General features: G+C 47.7%; 1 protein-coding gene and 1 long non-coding RNA gene across 3 annotated transcripts in view; both read right to left on the bottom strand.

Moving 5' to 3' along the window:
• Positions 1–21,532, bottom strand: part of LOC135407446 (uncharacterized) — a 274,027-nt gene that overhangs the window by 114,572 nt on the left and 137,923 nt on the right. The gene's annotated exons all lie outside the window — the stretch shown is intronic.
• PAX5 (paired box 5) overlaps positions 1–21,532 on the bottom strand; it is a 123,056-nt gene that overhangs the window by 25,591 nt on the left and 75,933 nt on the right. For both annotated transcript variants that reach the window (XM_064640985.1, XM_064640984.1), the window contains one exon: positions 8,141–8,242. In XM_064640985.1, coding sequence (XP_064497055.1) covers positions 8,141–8,242 — 102 coding nt within the window. The remainder of the gene's footprint in view (positions 1–8,140; positions 8,243–21,532) is intronic.

Below are 21,532 nucleotides of genomic sequence, written 5' to 3'. Positions count from 1 at the left end.
CAGCTCTGCCTAGAGCAACATCCTCTGCAACGATGTGCCATGAGCTTCAGAATCAACACTCCTAGTTTGGCTGAGGTTATGTTGCCAACATCAACACATTCTGACCCAAACAGCAGCTTAACTTGAACACTGGTATCTGAGCAGTACACTCTCCTATCTCAAGGGCAGCATCGTTCGGCTGCCGGAGCCCCAAACCCTGCCGTCATTCCAGAGTGGGGACGGGACAGTTTCAGCATGGTGGTCTGGCTGGAAGCTGCCGTCCACCCCACAGCCCTCAGTGTCGCTGCTGCCAGCTGACACGATGGATGGATTTGACTGAAGGTAGCCAAACTGTCACTCAGGAGGTGCCCCCTCGGTACCTCTTCTGGCTGGATCTACTGGAGGGTGGGCTTGCCTGAGCCGCTTCTGTCAAGGATTTCAAAGGGAACAAGCAGCTGAATGCGGATCTGACAGCTCGGCCGAATTAGGGCTATTTGCATGCTAATTTCCACCGTGCTTAACTCACTGGCAGACCTAGAGCGAGAGGCAGCCTCTGCATGTTTGGAACAATGCTTGACTGATCTAGCTGCGTTAACGAGCAAATTATGGTAATTTTGTTATTACTAATGCATAGAAATTTCCAAAGAGTGGAGCAATACAATATGTTTTCTCTCCTACTCCTCACTCCTAAATACAGACCCCTTTGTTTATACACACTTCGCCTTGCTTACTTATGTTTAGATATGCAGAGTGCATTACCTCGACAGGAGGCAGAAATTAGGGACAGAGCAGAGGGAGCCGGCAAAGCAGAGGGGTCCAGCTTTGCCATACATGGAGCACTGGGGACCACATCATCAGCTGGGATAAAGAGCAGAGAGCCTAACTGACCCCTGGTGAGGCTCAGCTCTGCAAGGGAAAGGTGGATCAGCAGATCCAAAGGCTGTTGGTTTTCCAGCATTTCATCTTCTTGTCCTCTCCAGTATAATTTCTAAATCAATTCAATGAAATAATATCTGACAACATCATATTGAAAACAATATAAATTTTATCTATATTCTGTGCAAGCATGGTAATTACATTCCTGAGAGAAGAAAACCAAAATGTTTCTCCAGGCTTCCAAGATGCTGGCAGACCCTCATTCAAAATGTACACGAGCAGTGGATAAATGCATACCATTTACTTAACTGCTTCATTATTAATTAGGAGAATCATTTGTCAGCTGATTTGCAATCTGGAATTGCCCCAAGATATTTGTGACGGCACATCATATGCTACATCATATGTAATGAAATTTCTCCAGGATTTGTCTTCTAAGACTACGGAAGGGTGGGGCAGCCCCAAACCTGGGGGGAAAACACAGAAAATTTGCTTAACCAGAGAAGGCCAGATGTCAGTACTTCTGTCCTTTGGTAGCAGCTCTTCTGGTGGTGGTGGTGAAGCTTTGGGTGCTTTTGTGTGCATCTGCAGAGCATGAAGGTGGTTTTGAGGCACAGTGGGGGATGTTTGGGTTTGAGCTATTTGAGCTGCCAGAAGTGGCAATGTCAGCACAAGTGCCGTTAAACCCAATCAGAGATATCATCCCCACCACAACAGCAGCATGAAGCAGATGGCAAACTCGGGACCTCCAGGTTCTGAGGAGGTAACTTGCAAACTTTCTGCTTCACTAAAGAATTGTTAAAGTTTATTCCTCATTTGCTTTAGGTCCTTCTAGCATAAAGGGCCTGACTGGCTGTCAGTCATGCTGACTGGCCACAACAGTGTCACTGTCCAAATAACCAAGCAGTTTCAGTATTATGCTGTAGGTAAGAGGAGGACCTGGTTCACCAATGTCCTATGACATACTGCAATTTGCTTTCTCTGCCCCTGGTTTTAGGCATTTTACCTCTCAGCTGCCTCTCTTTTACTGCCACGTCAGGAGATTACAACACACTATTGCAAAACTTAGGCAAAGGTAGAGCCCGAACAAAAAACACAAACACATGAAATAACTATCAGTAAAGTCTTCACCATGGTAGGGGGGACCAAACCCCACCAATACCTACAGATTGGATCCTGATAGTCCCACATCTGAACAGGCTGCCTCCTGAACCCTCTGTAACACGAGGCTGGCATTCTGGCCCCCTGTGCCCCTTGCTGCAGGCTAGATGCCAGTGAGCTGAGGGAGGGTGCTATCCCTTGCAGGCTCAGGTGTGAGAAACAGCCCCAACAGGAAGAGGTCACACAACCTCACTGTTCCTCTGCATCAATACCTGCCAGCCACTATTAAAAAATATGTTTGAAAACCATGTGTTTTGTTTCACAACATCTTCTCCTTCCCCTTCACACATAAGAATGAGCATCTTCTCCAGATAAAAGACTGCTAATGACAACGTTGCTATTTTTTATACCTTTCTTTTTAAAGCCCAGTTTTGAATGTCACTGTTTTCAGATCCCTTTAGTCAGGTAATTGCACATAGACTTCTTATAAAGGAAATTCATTTGTTCAGGGTCACTGCATGGTTTTTCATTAAAAACAAATTACCGGTGCTCAGAAAGGACATCTGGGTTTCGAGAGTCCCAATAATGACTATATTTTCAGCATCACTATTCCGGACAGTCTACCCTTTCCTGTCACTGGCCATGCAGGGCCCAGCAGGAGAGGAGGGGATGGGGTGAACGGCAGCCCCAGGGAGGGGAGAAGGAGTGGCAGATTGGGGGTTCCAACCCTGGAGATGGGATGAGGGAATGGGAATGAGAAACAGAAGGGCAGCAGGCTCTGCTGTCCCAGAAATTTTAACACAAGAATGGGAATAAGTATTTCAGTGAATTATTATGGCTACTTGAATATGACCTTTGTCCAGCTCAGCTGCAGCATCAGGAGCATGATGATGAGGGCATGCACATGCTGAAACTGGATACAGGCATAGTTTGTTCAAGCCCTGTCTCAGCAATGAAACTGCTGCAAGCCACTCTGCCCCAGTCCCATTAGGACCCAAAAGAGACACAGCTCCTGGAATAGTCATCGGAGCAGGCATGCATGCTGTAGCTCCAGCACCACTCCTCCTGTCTTCCCTTCTGTCCCCTTGCTGATGACCACCATCTGCCCCACACATGAGAGGACACGAACCTTCAGATACCTCTCGGGAATAGACCCAGAGGCACAAGTAGTGATCTGTGAAGACAGACCCGACCCAGTGCTGGAAACAGGCTGATTGTGTGCGAAGCAACAGAGGACCAAGAAAAGATGCCAGGCAAGCAGCACTGGTCCCTGTCCTCATGCCAGCCACAGAGCCCATGTCGAGGAGGAGCAGAGCTGGAGAGAAGGTCCAGCCTCCCAGAGGTGAGAGAAATATGGTAAAAGAGCCCTTTCCTGAGGTGAAGTATTTGAAAAGAGGGGCAGCTGCTGGAGTGGCCGTTGGCTGGTCACGGAGAGCACACTGAGTCACTCACATGGGCCAGGGAGTAAAATTCCTGCAAATCTTGCATTTCCCACTGTGTGCTCCCAGCCAGCTGATGCTCTGCTCCCAAACCCATATGTGAGGCAGTCAAAAGAACAGAGGGAGCAACAGCTGCAAGCAGAAGAGAGCACTGTCTCCATCTGAAGAGGCAAACAGCCCTGGGACTGCCTCTTTGGAACAGATCAAGCACAGCCGGATGGTACCAGGCTCCAGGCTGCAAGTACAGGATGGGATGGAGAAGAGTTTGCTCCTGCCTGCTCTTCTCCAGAGACAAAGGAAAGGCTGCTGGGAAAACACTGCTCCATATTTCCAAAGTGACAGCACATTACGGGCACAGTCATGGTGTGAACAAATAGTAACAACAGTACCAAATTATTGGGGATAATTTCTGCATAGAGCATCTCATTAACCTGTGGGATCCTGTGCCCTCAGGTGGGCACAAATCTAGAAGGAATCAACAGTCAATTAAAGCTCTAATCAGATGAGAATATACAGAGAGATGCACTAGACAAAGTGAACATTTACAAGGAATATAAACTCTCATTCTTCAAGGCATCAAACACCAGACAATGAGGGCTAAAAAGAAGTGCTCACTCTGTGCAAGCTGCTGCAGGCGCTGCTGTGTCCCCTGCCCCAGGTGAGGTTGGTGGTTGTTCCTGGGACCCTGTGGCTTCCCATGAATGATGCCACACAAGGTAGATAGGATACCAAGCCAAGGGCTGGAAGCAGGCAACACTGGAGGCTGCTGAAGGGTGAGACCATAGTCATGGATTGGGGGAGGAACACAGAATGTGATTTCTCCTGGTCCCTTGTGTAGACATTATGACCTTCCTTGTGACAGGGAAGCTGTCCACAGGGCTCCCTCTGGCCTCAAAGGGAGATTCATGGCTCTGTCTTTTAATGGTGACTGTGGTCTAGAGCAGAGCTGTCTCATCTGCATGGACTGTTGGCATCACTTCTTTTCCAGAGAGGGACCTGTTCTTTCCCTGTTAACAGCTTATTGACTACAACTGTGCTCACAGCATCAGGCAGAAGCATACAAATTTCTGCAGCACATTTCCAGTAGTGCCTTAATCAAAACTTTGAGTAATGGGATAACAGGGCTTTTCAGGATGGAAAAGTCTTCAGGTAGTCTCAAGACCCTTCTCACAGCAGGATCAGCAGTAAGACCAGGCCAGAAGGCTCAGGGCTTCACCCAGGCTGGCCTTGAAACCCTCAAGGATGGAGACTGCACAGCCCCTCTGAGAGACCTCTTGGGGGAAAAGTTTGGAGATTTTTCTCATACCCAGTTTGCATATTGCTTGTTCTGACTTGGGTCCATTGTTTTTTTGTGCTGGGGGGCCCAAAACAGAACTGTTCTCAATGTGAGTCTACAAATTCCAAATGAAGGGGATAATTCCTTCCCTCCAGCTCCTGCCCAGAATGCTGTTGCCATGAGCACCGCCAGTGCACACGGCAAACCAATGCTCAGCTTCCAGTCTGCTGCGTGCCTGGAGTCCCTTCAGCAGCCAAACAGTTCTCAGCCCTTTTTGTTGCAAAGTGCTGCTTTCCTCTGTGCAAGATTTTTTGTTTGCCCTTGTTAAGTTTCACACATCCCCAGTCTGCCTTGGTGACTGTAGCAGGGAGATTGCCGAAACTGAAACCAGTACACCACTGAAAGTTCAACAAAACAATATTTATTACAAAGAAGCAGCCAACAAAACAAGAAGCCAAGAGACAGGAAAGAGAAGGGAAACAAGCCCCCAGGACAACCCCTCACTCACTCAGGCATTATTTATGAGGTTGTCTTACCGACCACAGAATTCCCCATAGCACAGGCTGCATGCCTGGAGTGTTGGCAGGCTCACAGGATGGTGGGCGCCCTGCAGAGATAACGTCCTCCCTGGGAAGTTTGAATCTGCTCCCAGCAAGAGCTCTCTACTTTTTATACAATTAACCTATGACATCTACCTGGGCAGGTGTGGCCAGCACCGCCCAGACAGAGGCCTTTGGTCCCTCCCCCCGTCATGTCAGTGGTGCCCCTTTTATGCATGCGTGTGTACACCGGAATTTGCCTGCACCTACGTGCTGTGCCTCAGGGGGTCTTTTCTAAATTAGCCTGGGGGCTTACTTCATCACACTCCTCTTCACTTTCTTCTTCAAATGCCCTTGGAGGGCCATTGGCCAATAGTGAGGCCCCAATTAATTTCAGTTTATACAAAATGCTTCCTTCAATGACGGAGTTCTCATTTATCAGTGCTTGTTTTCACATAATTTGGCAGGAAAAGAACAGACTCTCAAAGGTGGCTGGGCCAAAACACAGACCAAAAATAGCAGCATCTAATTAAGCACAAATACAGTGCCTCCATGTTACCACTCTGCTCCGGAGCCTACTGGTGGCATCACACCATTTGGCATCATCTGAACACCTGACAAACTGTGTTCTTTCCCAGTTGTAGATGAAGGTGCTAACCCAGACATATCACCGGCCAAGCACTGCAGTTCCTTGCCTGGCACCAGCACCCAGCTGGAATGTGACACTTGCCAACATCTCCAAGCTTGACCACCTAGCCAGTAGTTTACCCACCTATCTGCCCATCTGTCCTCACCGTGGCATTTCACTTGTGCCCTGAGACATCAGAGCACTACGGGGTGCTGGGAGAGCTCCTTTCCCGTCACCTCTAAAGGGTGACAGCCATCAAAAGGCAGGAGAAGGGAGAAGGACCAGTGACCTTCAGAGAGAATGCATTCATGGGAGCCTCGAGCCATGCTAGCTCTCAGTTCCTAAAGCTCTGGGCTGAAATCAAAGCCATGTGTTGTGTTTTTTTGATTCCTTTAGAGAAAAGTATTTGAATAGTTTATTGTCTGCCATGGCAGACATTCACAAGCCACATAGAAATGGAAATTCCCTGTTGATATGCAAGTCCCTGGTTTTGCAGGAAAGGGAGGAAGGAGATGTGAAATCGTAGAGCACATGTTTGAACAAGGCACGGAGATGCAGCAGAGACAGGCTCCTATGTGCATTCTTGCCTGTATGAGAGACAGGGAAGGACCTGGGTCTGGCAGGGGACACCACTGCTCCTGTTGGGATGAGCAGTTTGGCAGCTGGTGAAGAGATAAGCACAGAGCACAAAGTTGAATCCACACAGCTTGCAAATGCTGTCTCCAGCTGAAGCAGAAGCCAGAGGGTCTCCCCTACCCCACAGGCAGCTATAGACACCAGAAAGTGGGAGATGAACACCTGCAGTGTGCTGAGGGCCGGGTTTACTCACAGCAGCAGAAGCAATGGCAGCAGCAACAAGCATGCAACAAAACACTGCCTATGTCTTATGATGTATACGTTTCTCCCATGTCTCTAAGCACTTAACTCACACAATTGCTTAATTATGAGCAGAAATTCATGGCTTATGATTAAAAATCTTATCAAGGAAGGAGATTTCTAGCAGAGGCTCGAAAAATGAGTACAAGGCAGACGCAAGTCATGAGATGAATCCCTGAGAGCTGGCACAACAAGCATGTGCCCATGCTCGGTCATGGCAATTTGGCCATTTCGGAACAAGTAGGGATGTGCCAATGGCACCAGACTGGGTCTGTCACCTGCCTTACCATCAGCCCCTTGGGGACTGCAGTGTTTTCTCTAGCAAGGCTCTGAGAGTGATCCTGCAAAGGACAGAAGTCAAAGAAGAATTGAGAAGGCATTTTGGATGCTAGTTAGCAAATTCTCACTTAAATGAGATGGAGAACCTACAGGAATTGCAGCTGACCTTCACACTAGCTGGAGCAGAAGGTTGTTATTAAAGGAACCAGTGAGAGGAACAGTGCAGTTATTCAATATAATGGGTCACAGAAGCCTATATGTAGTTAAAAATAAAATCTATTACCTGGGAAAATCAGCTCAGATGACTCGACATCACACTCCTCGGGCTGAGCACCACCAAGCCCCACGTCCTGCAGCTTCGCCATCCCACCCTGGCAGCTGCTCCCAAACAGCTGGTAACTCCCCAGAAAAGACAAAAGAGCAAGTACTCCCACTGCTGTGTCCCAATCATTGCTTGCTGCCAACCCTGGATGTCACCATCCTACTTTAGATTGTGCACAGATCTGCAGCTGGGTGACACCAACGATGTGACCAACCTGCAGATCCTGCTCTGCCCACTCCAGATACCTGCACAACCCCACCTCCTGATGCCATACAGGCAAGCAGTGGCCACCAGCCGGCTCGTGCCACCTGCATTTCTCACTGTAAGGTTCCAAAAGGGGAAGAAAATTACAGAAATACAGTGTCCTGGGAACAACTCAGTGTCCCCAGGACTCGAGTTTGCACACAAGAATGTTGAGACACATCCAGCCCCCAGGGCCAGTGACCTCACCTCTGAGGCAGCAGAGAGGGACACAGTGTGTTGGGAGAAAACAGGTGGGTTAGAGCAAAGCCTGAATCAGATGAGAAGAGCCTGGCATGGCTCAACATGGAACAATCTTCATGGTCCACAGAAGGGAGGCTGGAAGCTCCTTCAGTATCCCAGTGCCAATGCCTTACTTTGGCACTCTGCAGGCTGCATGACCTCCTGTGCTAGGGAGCCTTGTCCTACTTTACTCAGGAACACTCCACACCCCCTTTTCCTTTCAGCATTATGGCTTCTGCTTCATGCTCGCCTCAGCACAGAACATCCACAGAAAGCCTCCGTCCTGAAATGCTATTTTCTTTCCTTTTATTTTTTCTTCCCCTCCCTCTTCTGAAGACTCACCAGGCACCATTCCTGTCAGCGGTGGAGTGGAGTAGCTGCCCTGTCCAGCAGGAGGGACATGAGGAGGGTATCCTGGGAGGGTTGTGCTTGCCAGCTCACGACCTGAGGAATCAAACCAACAAATCACCACGTGAGCATTGCGGCAAGCGGACATGGTTTTACATCTCCCCAAGCACCCAGAACACAGCCATGCATTTGTCATCACGACTCTGTGAGGACCAGCATGGGATTTCCAGGCTGGCAGGGAGGGCAGGCACAGTTTTGTTTTCTCTATAAGCTGCTACAAAGCTCCAATGAAGTGAGAGACGGGAAGGGGAAGAGCAGAGCTCTGCAGGGAGACTAATGCACCCGACTGAACTCTGGCTGCTTGCCCCTATTCCCAAATTCCTCCAAAGCTTAGATTTGTAAAGTCAGAAACAGTGAAATGGCAAATAACACTGATCTTAAAGACACTTTCTCAGAAAACTCTCTAGAAAATCACAGTGCACAGGCTAAGGATGTTTGCTATCTAAATACAATGGAGGATGCCACTCATTAAAGCAGTTAAAAAAAAAAAAAAAAAGGACAAACACAAGACCTTAAGACAGGAAAGTGGTTTAAAATACAGCTTGCTGTGGTGCCAGAAGAGTCAGCAGATTCCCAAACACAGCCTTATGCAATGCTCTTTCCTTAAGCTGCAGAAACATGATTTTTTTAATCAAGTACCCGCAGGTCTTCCATAGAAATAACCCCACAAAAACAAGCAGTGGAGGTGTTCTCCATCTCCCTCTGCCCCTGGACCTGTCTTCCTTCCTGCCCTCCCAGAAACAGCTCCCAGCACCTCACGGGACATGGCACTGCGGGCAGAATAAACACAGGAGGTCAGACAGTGTGACTCGCGCAGCACCGCAGAAGTGACGCCTCAATCCTGCCTGGATCCTGGTCCCATATGACAGTCACTGGATAGTCACCATCTCTTCAGGCTGCTACGGTGGAATTTCAGGGAAACTGGCAATGGCAGTAGCCAAAAGTGACCCTCCATTAGAAATTGATGTTCTGTGATCTCACCAGGTAGGATCCATCCCTTGTCCCAGAGGGAGTCCTGGAGCTCACTCATGGTCTTCTGGACTCCCACAGCATCCTTGGGCAGACCACTTACCCAGAGATTAGTGGCCTTCAAGACACACTCAGGTGCCTGGTAGCATTAAACCTGCAGCATCACAGCTGGGCCAGCAGTTGGACCCAGGCCCTGCAATCCCTTCCCAGTGTGAGTATCACACAAGTTGCTCAGGGCGTCACTTTTGTATGGGGACCTGTCCCATCAGTCCACCACCCCCACACTTCCAGGGCCTCCAGGATTGCCGAGTGGCTCCTCCAAGGATGAGGGGAACGAGACGACCCTCACAGCCTGTAGCAGGGGTCCCTTGTATAACAAGGAATGAGACGACGCTCCTCGTAGGCGGTGAAAACAAAGAGAGCTTTATTCAAAATTCCCACTCTTAAATCCCTGTGTACCATGTGACTCCTTCAGCCAATAGAGTTGTATGTGACTGCGCATGTCCCCTCGGGCCCACTGCCCTGGCACATCCCCTGTGCATCCAGACACGCCTCCCGCAACAGCCAAACCGTAGTTCAGGAGCAGAGGCACTGCATGGGTGCTGAGCTCTGAAAATCTGAGTGTGCACCTCAGGCAAGGGACCCTGCATGCAGGCAGCTCTTGGCCCAAAGGATGAGCCCCTGCTGTTTCAGCCTCTACAGGTCCGGAACCACTCTGGCTCCACCTAGCTCCAAGATCCTGGTGGCTGAAAACAGCCCATAAACTGGGCAAAAATCACAGTGAGTGCAGGTTCCTTCATCAAAATGTAGCATGTTGGATCAGGAAGAAAAGTAATGTGGTTTTGTTGATTTTACCACCACTGACAAGAAGAAATGCACAGATTCTGGTTTTCACACTGCTTTCTGCAGGCACTTGTTTTTATGTCAGTGAACTTTTTTCAAGTCTGTAGAGCTTGAAGAGGTTGAAACTGAATGTTTTCCCAAAAGCCAAAACCTTTTTTTTAAAATTTTTAGATTGGTAGTGATTTTGAGCCACAATTTCATTTTGAGCTGATCTAAAAATAAAAAATCTTTCTTTTTTTCCTATATCTTTCAAAGAAATGAGACATCCTTTGATAAGAGAAAAGTACGTGAGTTATTGCAAATTGCAGCTTACAAACCCTGGGCCATGGCCATGAAGGCCACTTCCCCCCTGCCCTCTGATAAAGGGGTCTGTGCCAAAACTCTAGCATCGCTGCAGTGATCTCTCAGCACATGCCCCACTTTACTAAGCACTCTGCATCCACAAACTGGGATGCACACTGTTTCTCTCAGGCCCTTCCTACAGAATATTTATGGTGCATTCACATTCTGAAAGAATTTAAGTTTCAAAACAATTGATTAATTTGCTCTCCAGTTCTAGGGAGAAGTCAGATCCCTCATGGAAAGGCATCATGAATTCTAATTATTCAATGCAGGGAGAAAATGGCTCTTTCAGATTAAAACGTTCTCCCCTCATCACTGCCCTGCTTCCTTCTCTCCAACATAAAATTAAATTCTGATTGTGTCATCTCTGCAGCCTGGAGAAGACAAGTAGATAGATTTGCTATCTACTTAAATTAAGTCACAGAAGGTAAGTTCAGACCCAGTGCTGGCAGGAACTCAGTTAAGGACTGTCCCTAATGCAGACAAACACCTCACAGCCTGACTGCTGCCATCCAGGAGCCCTCCATAGACGCAGGAGTGACACCATGGCTCTTCCCTTCCTCAGCAGTGTGGTGTTGCTGCACAATGGCATGACGCCTCTTGTCCCAAAGGTGCCTTGGCCTGTGAGTGAGCTCTCCTTCCTGAACTACTCCACACTGACTACTCCCCACTCCTTACTTTCCAACAGCTATTAAGAAAAACTTGCAATTTATTTCAATATTTTGAAATACTACAAATTTTCCACTTTCTCCAAAGCCACTGTCACAATCAGCACAGTTAGCATCATTGTCAAGGGCACCGAGCAATACAACCACAGCTGGTGACAGCATGAAGAGCAAGACCTCTGGTCTTTCGTGAATCAAGGAAACACCACTTATAGTGTATTCCACAGGTTTGGCTGGTTTCCACTACATCCCATTTCCAAATTAAATGTTCTGTCATCAGCCGACAAATCTTTCCCCACAGCCAGGGCTCAGGCAGCGCCTTGGGGGGCTGGCCAAGGGTGACCAATGGCATAGCTGCAAGTGCTCAATCCCACCTCGTCCTGTCTATTGCATCCAATGTACCCCCCCCGCCAAAAAAAAAGGTCGGAACATCCCATCTATTCCAGTACCTAACACCCTCTGATTTTTCACCCAAAGCGTGGTTGGGTACTGGAACATTGAAGTGGTCACAGCACCAAGCCTGACAGAGTTCAAGATTTATTTGGACAGTAGTCTCAGGCACATGGTGTGACTCTTGGGGATGGTCCTGCACAAGGTTAAGGGTCGGACTCTATGATCCTTGTGGCTCCCTTCCAACTCATCATATTCTGTCATTATATGAGATTTTTCCCCAATATTGTCAAGCTTCAATTGCACTGAAATAATTGATTTAAGAGAAAAACACTAATCCACCAGGCACAAAGAGAGAGTAAGAAGTAGTCTCTGCCCCAAGGTGTTCTGTTCCTGCCCTATCCATTCAGGCAAAACAGCCAAGAGGAACGGAACACCTACATTCCAGTGGGGCACACAGACATAGAGAGCAAGGTCCTTCAAGGCACACTTGCTCCTAAATGTTTTTATTCTAAACTTTTTGGAGGTTATTTTGGATGCCTAAAGTTGGAGATGGGGCAGAGCTGCCCCCTTGCCTCACTGGGCTGGTGTTGTGCAGGACAGAGCAAATCAGATGGCAGGTCCAGCCTACAGAGAGGCTCCAATGGAGCAGAGAACAGGATTTTCCAAGATAAGCACCAACCTCTTTCCAACAGCCTCTGACAACACTATTAAGCACCAACTACCAAAATATCTTGCTGAGTCTTGCCCGGAGTGGCCTCCCCATTGAGAAGCTGGTAGCCCCAGCAGTACCAGTACCTTCAGTGGTACCTGCTGACCTGAGACTGGCACACCTCCACGACAGAGAGAGGACACAGCAGCTCTGGTGCTCATGCAGCCTGGACCCTGCCATCTCCTTCACCCTGCCGCCTCTTCCAAACCGCCTCATCAAGCTCTTTCGCATCACTGGTGAGCACCTCCAATGGGCTCATCAGCAAGGCAGTGCTGACCCATCTCTCATTCTCCCCCAGAGGGAAAATGTCTTAGGGAGAACAGCAGCGACGGATTACTGCTGGGGGCAGTGGAGTAAATGCCTCTGCTACAAACACTCCTGCACATACACAGGCCACCATGGGCTCACTGCACAAGGCCAACAAGTTGCACATCATTTCCAGCCTTAGGCATGTCCTTGCCAGAATTCATCCCACATTACTCCAAAAACCAGAATATGACAATACTGAATAATAACAATATCAACAGTCTAGGGGACTGGATGGTCAAGCCACATGTCAATGGACTTGGCTCTGTAAACAGAAGATAGTCAACAAATGTCCATCCCTCCATTCACCAGGAACTGGCAGCACTCACAATGAGAGCAAACTATCATTTAGTAAAGAAAGTGCAAATAAGTAATTTTCTTCCATAAGTGAAATTTTGCCACTAGCTGCAGAAGAGCTTAGCATCACCCCCTGAGCAGATGTGGCAAGCAGTGCTTGAGCAGCAGCAAATGTTCCCATTGCAGGACAAGCTGGCTGGAACAGAGAGCAGGCTGTGACAGCAAAGGACTCTGCTGTCTCCAAACTGCAGTGAAAAAAAAAAAAAAGTGGGAGCAGTTTAGAAGTATTCCTCAGTTTATCTACCTTAAAAAAAAAATAAAAAGGTGGCAAAGAGCATTTCCAAGTGTGTCTTTGTACACTACTCTGTGTAAACGTGAATCCAATTAACTTCAAATTTAACTAGTAATGAAATTATCTCATTTTGCTATCAGCTCAGCTCTCATCCATGGCAGTAATTAACCACTGGGGGTTGTCACTCCCAGAAACATGACACAAGGACTTCCCCAAGCTCAGGTGCTTCAAACCCATGCAGAATTCATTACCCTGACAGTGTGAAAACCCTTCACTTTCAATACCACAGGGCACTAAAGCATTTTTTTTCCCTTTATCTAACAGATTGGCAGTAAGAGTATGAAAGAAATGAGCCCACTGGACACGTAATTAATTACAGTAAAGGATACATCAGAAAATGTAGGGGGTTCAGGTGGTGGGAGGGGGCTTACAAAGCCCCTTTGCTGCTGTCTCAGAGACACCCTCTGCAACGGTGGGGCTGCTGATTTTGCTCTCGGAGATGCACCATGGTCTGCATCAAGGGAAGCCAACACTTCACCTGCCACTTCATGCTCATAGCAGGTGTACAATTGCCACCAGCTCAGGAGCATGATCAAGAATGCGGCAGTGCTCTGGGTTATTAGGGTAGCCTCCCCTCTCCAGAGTCAGAGGTTCCACATCAACAAGTCAGCAATGTTGGGAAAGTCAGTCCAGTGATGCTGGTGAATCCCCCTGTGTTCCCACTGTCATTGCAAGTATCACCACAAGGCATCAGCCCATCTGAAACAGCCACCCAAGGCAGCACACGCCCTCCATCTGAAACCACCCAAGGTAGCATGTACCTTACGTTGCACCCAGCACAAAGGTGCTCCAGGAGCAGAGACCAGCATCTCCCCAACCTCCATCCCAGGCTGCCACACCCTCTCCACCCCTGCCAAAACCATATCCTGCCCCAGACCTGCCGAGCAGCACAGAGCAGAGTTCTCCCACCACCACTGTGTGGCTCAACACACAGGCTGCTCTTCATGTCTTTCCAGAAAACAATTTTAGAAATGCAGGTTTGCATTAAGAAAGCTGGAAATGAAGAGATGCTGCCACATCAGCCCACAGGATCATGCAAGAAGCTGAGCAGGTGCTTCCAGTGCCATCCCACTCAGTTTGCAGTTCTACAGCCCTTTGCCAGCAGTCTCTGCATGAAAGGAATCCTGACACTGCCTTCATGCAGGCATGCTACAGAATGGCTGCTGCAGGGCATCAGCAAAATGGATAAACTTCTTCCAAAATGTCACCCAGCTGGATGAACTTGGCTTTAGGTTGTGCTCCCTCTGAAATGCCTCACGTGGTCTCTAAGACCCCATATTGTGATGGGAGGAGGATGGCACCCATCCTAAGCTCTTGTTCCTGGCCCTGTCACATGGCACAGCCTTAGTCAGGTGCCTGCAAATGTCAGCGGCAAAGAAAGGGACCTGCATTGGTGCTGGTCTGCTGCCAGGACCCCTGGGGACTGCTGCCCCTAGGAGCCTGAACATGTTGCTCTCTTTATTGGTGGAAGCAGCAGCCTCCCTGCCACACTGGGCACCGGCTACCCCAGACATGAGGCAGCTGTGGAATGCTATAGCCAGGCATGACATCGCTTAACATCCAAAAAAACAAAAACAAGTAATTGGCAGAGACGTTTTTGGGGAGCCACTTCATCTCTGTGCAGTAAGCCCAAATTTCCAGCCTATCTGAGTTATACCCATCACCAGAACTGACTATAACTCTGAAAAATCCAGCTTCCACTTACAAAAGCTCTTCTCTTGCCCAGTTCCAACTGTTATCCTAAAGAAAAGGTTTTGGTCAAACGTTATCAGGAAACGTTATTTCCTGTTATCAGGAAAAGGACCTGATGAGTTCAGTCAACTGGCTCCTGAGCCCCTTACCACCTCGGGACTAGTATGTGTCACCCATGATGTGCCCAGTTAAGTGGCACAGGGCAGTGGAGCACTGGAACCAGAGACTCGAAAAAACTACCTGGTTTTATCGCGTACAAATCACTGCTCTACACCGAGCACAACAGCACCTCAGTCATTACTGCCTTGGGTCCAGAGCCACTGGGCATATGACCAAAAGTGGCTCAGTCTTTGCATACCACCAATGCCTACAGGATGGCATCTCACCCCATTCTGCTGGGAAAGGAGATGTCACCAGCGCGGGACCCCAACACACTGAATTGCTGCTGTTAATGAATAACTCCCCTCCTGTGGTCATCTTGCTCTATTTGTGGACATCAAACCCAGTGCAGTGTGCTTACTGTGATGAGTTACCTCTCCTGCACCTAATTAGAGGCAGATAAAACAGTGGTAACACACAGATCACCTGTAATGATTTTGCTGACTCGATTATTCTTCTGACAATTAGCTCTGGCTGCCAAAGCCTCACAGGAATGTCAAAGTCTACTTCCTACAAAGCAGGTAATGTCACAGGTATGACCATGAAATCAATAATGAGGCACAGCTCTTGCAAAGGGCACCCAGGTCAGATGGAACAGCCCTTAAATTAAACATTGATAAGCAGAACACAATTATCCATCATGTTTAAGGGCCTGCGTGAAATTAGCAGCCAGGGAGTGTGAGCAGTGGGGGAAAGATTAGTGCAGGAGGTATTGAAATGCACAGTGTCCACTGTGACTGGGGTTGCAAGTGCTCATGACAGTGGCACTGTAATCTGCTATCAAAGCCATAAAATTTATATTAAGCACACTGCACTGAAACAGAAACTGCAGATGTCCAAAGCTGCCCTTTGGAGCAAGTGTGTCTGCTACTCTTCCCATTGACACAACTTCACTTTCAAAAAAGAGGCAGGGCAAGGAAAAGAGAAAGGAAGGAGGAACAATGCTTTCTAGCAAAGCAACAATGCAATGGAGAAGTACAGACAAATACTCCAATGTTTTCTCTGCTTAGAAATCTCTGTGATTTCTAAGCAGGAGTCCTGGAGCTAGAGTGCTCTGCGCTTGCCACCTTCTCTTCTGGACAATCTCCTTTGGCTGCTGCTGCATAAAATTCCTGTCCCTTCTTCCGTGCAGCCACAGAGCTTTTGCACTCCAGGAACAACTCAACAGTCCTGCTTCTCACATACTTTTTATGGCTGCTAGAATGAAGTTTTTTCTGCAGAGCTGAGCTGAGCTGCACCATTATCCACCTTGATCTTTAAAGTCCCCCTGGTTCTCTTCACCCTCCCATAACACATGCGAGGTTAGAATTCCCCAGCTTGACCCCTTCATTCAGCGCACACATTCACACTGTATTGGAGGGGATACCTGTGAGAGGAGTAGGGAAAGATACTCTGACAACATCTCTGTAAGGACCCACCCCTACCCTAAGTCTTGTGTGGCTGACAATTGGCCACACATTAAAATGCATCAGCATAACGGAATCTTTCCCTGGCCCATGATAAGCAACACCTTCATGCCTCACAAAGTTTCCCTTTGTCAACACCAACATGGGGCTAGTAGGGCCACTAGTGGTCAGGGTGGAGCCAGGCTTGGCTTGGCTAGGTCTCCAGTGCCCAGCTCCATGTGTGGAGGGATGTGGGAAAGTGTGGGGATGCAGGAAAGTGTGGGGATGCATGGGAATGCATGACAGAATGATAGAGAGCATCTCACTACACTCCAGATACACACTACCACAATCCCATCTCTGGAGTTTCATCTATCAGGGGGTACAGAGAGGAAGGGAGGGCAGATGGAGATGAGTACGAAGATGATGAGATTTTATGGGAAGATACATGGTGGTCTGGATCTGTTGAATCCCTTTTGTGGGGCCCTTCCCCTCCCACACTTGCCTGGAGAACAGAAGACGAGCAACAGGTCATAAGCAGCATGGGACACACGGCTGCGGCTGGAGCAGCACCCTGCAGGAGAGGGTCCTCTGGGGAGCTGGGTCTGCCTGGCGTAGCCCACAAATCCCACGCAGGTGCTTGTCTCTGCACTGCTCCTGCGTGTCTAAACCCTGGCAACACCTCTGTTAACGAGGAGCACAGTGCCCCCGAAAGGAGAGGACAAACAGGCACAACAGAGCATCTTCAGGCACACAGTGAGGAGGAGGTAGCAGACCACAGACTTCAGGTTCACCTTTATACTACTGTATAAAGCAAGGATACTTTTAAATGAAACCTTTACATTAGAGACAGAAACGCCCCCAGAAAATTCGAAGGGTGGAACCCTGGATTATGCAAGTAGAGAGCTGTTCATCTGTGCATTTTAACTCTTAAACTGAGAGTTTATGTGAAAAGTTCTGAAAATGCTAGAATATTTGATTTTCCTTTAAAAAAAATTTCAAATCTCATTTTGAAGTTTAGGATTACTTTTCTATGTAAAATGTAATGTACTGAAGACAGATACAAAATGTGTCCCAAACAAAACCAAGAAGTGCACACTGCTCTGGGCCAGTTTTACCTTGTTTAGTAACTTCAATTGTTAAAATTTCTTCAGATCTGGGAGGTTTGGGTGGGGTTTTTTGTTTGTTTGTTTGTTTTTAATAGGAAACAGACCTGAACAAAGTAAAAATATTGAATATTTTCACGGGGCAGGAAAACCTATTCTCCTCTGTTTTAGTTTCAAGTATGGCTCAGCACACGGTGGCAGCCCTTGGATCTGCAGGGCCTTGCCACAGCCAAAAGGGAGGCTGGACCCTGTGTGTGCTCAGCCAGAGACGGTGCCCACAAAAAGGGCTATGGTGGCCCAAGGACCCAACAGCCCAAGCTTGGATAAGGCCCCACTGACTCCTGGTCCAAGGCTCGGTCCCTCCACCAGTGTGGTGGAGAAGAGCCTCCCCAGACATCAGGCTTCAGGAGCAGGGGAAGGCAGCTTGTCCTGGCCTTGACAGGATGAGATCTACTGATGGTCAAAATGAGATCTCAAAAATGAGACTCCAGTTCCATACCACTGAAATGGAGAGTTTTAACTGAAATTCAGCTGGTTTCAGGTCTGCTGACACCTTCTCTGGAAAGCAGCCCGAAATTGGCTCCTCTCCCCATTTATATTTCTGTGGCTCACAATGCAAGGTAGGAAGAGCCAAAATTGAGACAGTTAGCATGTGGGAACTGATGAAGCAGCATGAGAGAAGCCAAGCCAGCTTCCATAGGCTCTGGAAAGGAAACAGAGCAAGGAATGCAGCCTAGAAGCACGGATGCAAAAAGGTGTGCATGGGACAGAGAAAAACATGGGCTTGTTCTCCTGCTCTGGTTACACCACTGGTGCCAATTATACAGATCTGCAGTTTTCACTCTTTCAAAAGGGATTCACTGCACATTAAGTGCTTTCCTCAGCAATCTGTGTTGATTTGGAAATGACATCAAGTGTTTCCTTTGAAGGCAAAAACCCCATGTGTCTACTTATCTGAGAGACCAGTTAGCCTCCTCCTGTCAAATCTACATGTTTAAAGAGGAGGGAAAAGAAATCTCACGTAAAAATAATGGGCTTGCCACCATGGCAGGTCTTAGACTAGAAAATGTTATTTTTTGGTCAAGTGCCATTCATCACTCAGTGTAATTCACAAGAAGCAATGAAATGAAACTTTAAAATAGAAACAATAAACCCAACTTTAAATAGTTCAGCATTACATAAATGCAGAACAAACCAAAATCAAAAGCCAAAATATAAAATAACAATCCTAAAACAAAACAACTCTTCCTGCTAAAATGAGGAAAGTGCGAGTTTGGCTGTTTTTCTGCTACTGTGTAATATGTTTCTGCATTTCATATCACCTCACATCTCAGGTCTGAACAGCCTTACACACCTCACAACCACCACCAAATTAAAGATGGGTTTTTTTCATCCCATTATTTCTAAAATGTACTCTAGCCAGCACGCTACATTCAATGAATGAAAGAAGTAGGAGAATTAAACCACGCAATGAAACAGCTTTCTGACGAATAAAGCTATGGAAATTTTAGGCTCCATTTACTTCTCAATCTAATTTTGCCCTCCAATGCACATTATGTCTGAAATGGGATCTCTTGTGGTTTGATCAGTGCTCTTAACGCATGCAGAAGCAACATATTCCCTTTATTGTTGTTTCCTTTCTGCAGCACAGCAATACTTCTTATAAGAGCAGCACAGCAGGCTCAGGGAGACTGTCTCCAGAGTAATCACTGTGCTGCTGGAAAGACGCAAGATGACCAAGATGATTAGCGCCTTGAAAAGTTTGTGATTGGGGGATCCCTGTTCCTGCAACTGCCCAGCTAGGTGTTCAATACTCCACAAAAATTACAAGAGAGACTGAGTTACCAAGAGATCTTTAAATAAAATATTTTTTCCTTTTGTTTCTTTTTCACTGTTTGAATTTTTGCAAAAGCCCAGAAGCTGTTTTCTATTCTCTCTTTGCAATAGAGGAGACTAAAAAGAAATAACCATCAATTTGTGACGAGTTACAAACTCTTCTCACTGTAACAGGGCTCCAGACACTGGAACTACAGGAAAAAAACAAACAGTAGCAATTGTAGCGTAGAAACTAGAGCATTGTTAGCAATTTACTGTGGTGCCATGGATGCTCCCGAAAACTAATGGATATGTAGGGGGAGAGGTAGCTGGCCTCCAACCTCTCCCTCTTCAAGAAATGGAAATGCAGAATGTTTCCAACTTCACATGTTCAGCCCATTTAACAAATCTCATTTATGAGTTTAGAAAAGGGATAAGCATGGCAAAGCCAGCCCTGGGGAGCAGTTCAGCACACTTTGCAGGTCCATAGCCTTGGCTCAAGCTGGGAGCTGCCCTTGGGACAGAGAAGCTGTTCCCAAGGGAGAGCATTCTTCAGTAGGGCTCAGACCTTCAGGATTCAGTCTGAAGACTTGACCAAAAGATCTCGCTGTCCACAGACAACTCGGAGGCAGCAGCACAGGCATGAATCCATCTCTGGGACCTTCCCACAGCAGTGCATGAGGAAAAGCATGGAGACATCCCCTCCATCACTGTCTGCCACCACAGCCATTCCATGATGGGCATCTGAGGATGCTCCTGACCTGGTACCCCACACACCATGAGCATGGCTGCCACTAGCTAGGGGTGCTGGGCTGTGACAGGAACTGTCTGAAAAGGCCCTGCAGATGCAGATGTCGCTCCAGAGCATCTGTACTATGATATATGATATATGATCTGATATATGATTCCAGGCAGGGCAGCCCACCTCTTCCTCCCATCCTGGCAGCTGAGGGTACACTGCCCCCAGGTCTGAGGACTACACATGATGACCTGGGGAGGCTCCTAGAATCCAGACAAGCCTGTGTTGGCAGGCTGCTGAGCACTGGGTCCCTGACATGACCTGGTAGGCTGGGATGGCACTGGCAGGGAGGGGGCCTCATGCTCCCCAGCTGTGTACGGGAAAGCGGGAAAGCAGGCAACCAGGCAAGAGGGGAGGACATGGGTTTCCAGGCACCTTGCAAAGGACAGCAGTGACATCCAGAGGGCCTTTGCAAGCAGTGAGAGCAGAAGGAGAAGCTCAGGCACCACGCAAACCTGCCTTGATGGCAATCCCTTTGGTCCCAAGCTGGAGTAGTGAAACCCCCCAGCAGTGCCCACCCCAATGACTGACATTGTGCCAGCAGGTCACCACCTGGGGCTCTGGATGTCGAGCTGGGCTTGAGACAGCAGCAAAGCGCTGGGGCTGCAAGCACTTGGCCAGACACCAGGCAACCTAGGGCTTCACTGTCCCACCTGCTCTCATGCAGACAGACATCTTCCCATGCAGGGGAACCCTGTCAACACTGACATGGGTGGGCATGACCTGGCAGCCTACTGGCGCATCCAGAGACAGAAACACTTGAGCATATTAACAACTGGTTATTCAACTTGCTATACAAGCACAGAGGGAAAGAAAACCCAACAGCTTCCACCAATCTTTTTGCAGCAACATTAAACCCATACTGATATTTTCATCTCACAAGAATCAGTATTTATGATCTGCATCTGGAATTAATCTGAGATGGAGACATTTCCAATCCAAGCATCATTGCTAATGTCATCGCCAGTTTTCTACTCACTAGAAATATCTACACCCTAGATTTCAACATCCTAATTAGGGTTCAACAAAGTCCAGATCGACAATCCATGTACTATTTTTCTGATATTTCTGTAATGCTTTTTTTAACCTGGAATAAGTTGAAAAGTTGAAATCAGGCACTATACCTGAATTCTGTGATGGAAATAGTGAAGCTGCGGAAATATTGTCACACTTGGATTTCACTGTTTTCCATTAAATATTCTCAGTTGTCAAGTTTGAAATATTTTATTCTCTTTAGTTGAAGGAACCTGAAACATCTCATTTGAAATCACTTTAAGACAAATTGATTTTTCTTCTTCCCTTGTGCAGTAGCAGGACCAAGTTCAGATTTCCAAGTCTCACCTCTTTCTGAGCTGCCTGGTGAGTAGCCATCATCTCTCATAACATAGTAGATGTGTACCTCAACTGATGCACCATGTAGTTCAGAAAGTAACACACATATGGATTACTTTATGGGAAGCAACCTTCAGTGAGTTCAGACTAGAGGAGAGAAGG

Source organism: Pseudopipra pipra, chromosome Z (genome assembly GCF_036250125.1).
Source record: "Pseudopipra pipra isolate bDixPip1 chromosome Z, bDixPip1.hap1, whole genome shotgun sequence".
NCBI classification, from domain to species: Eukaryota; Metazoa; Chordata; class Aves; order Passeriformes; family Pipridae; genus Pseudopipra; species Pseudopipra pipra.
This window is presented reverse-complemented; position numbering and strand designations above follow the sequence as displayed.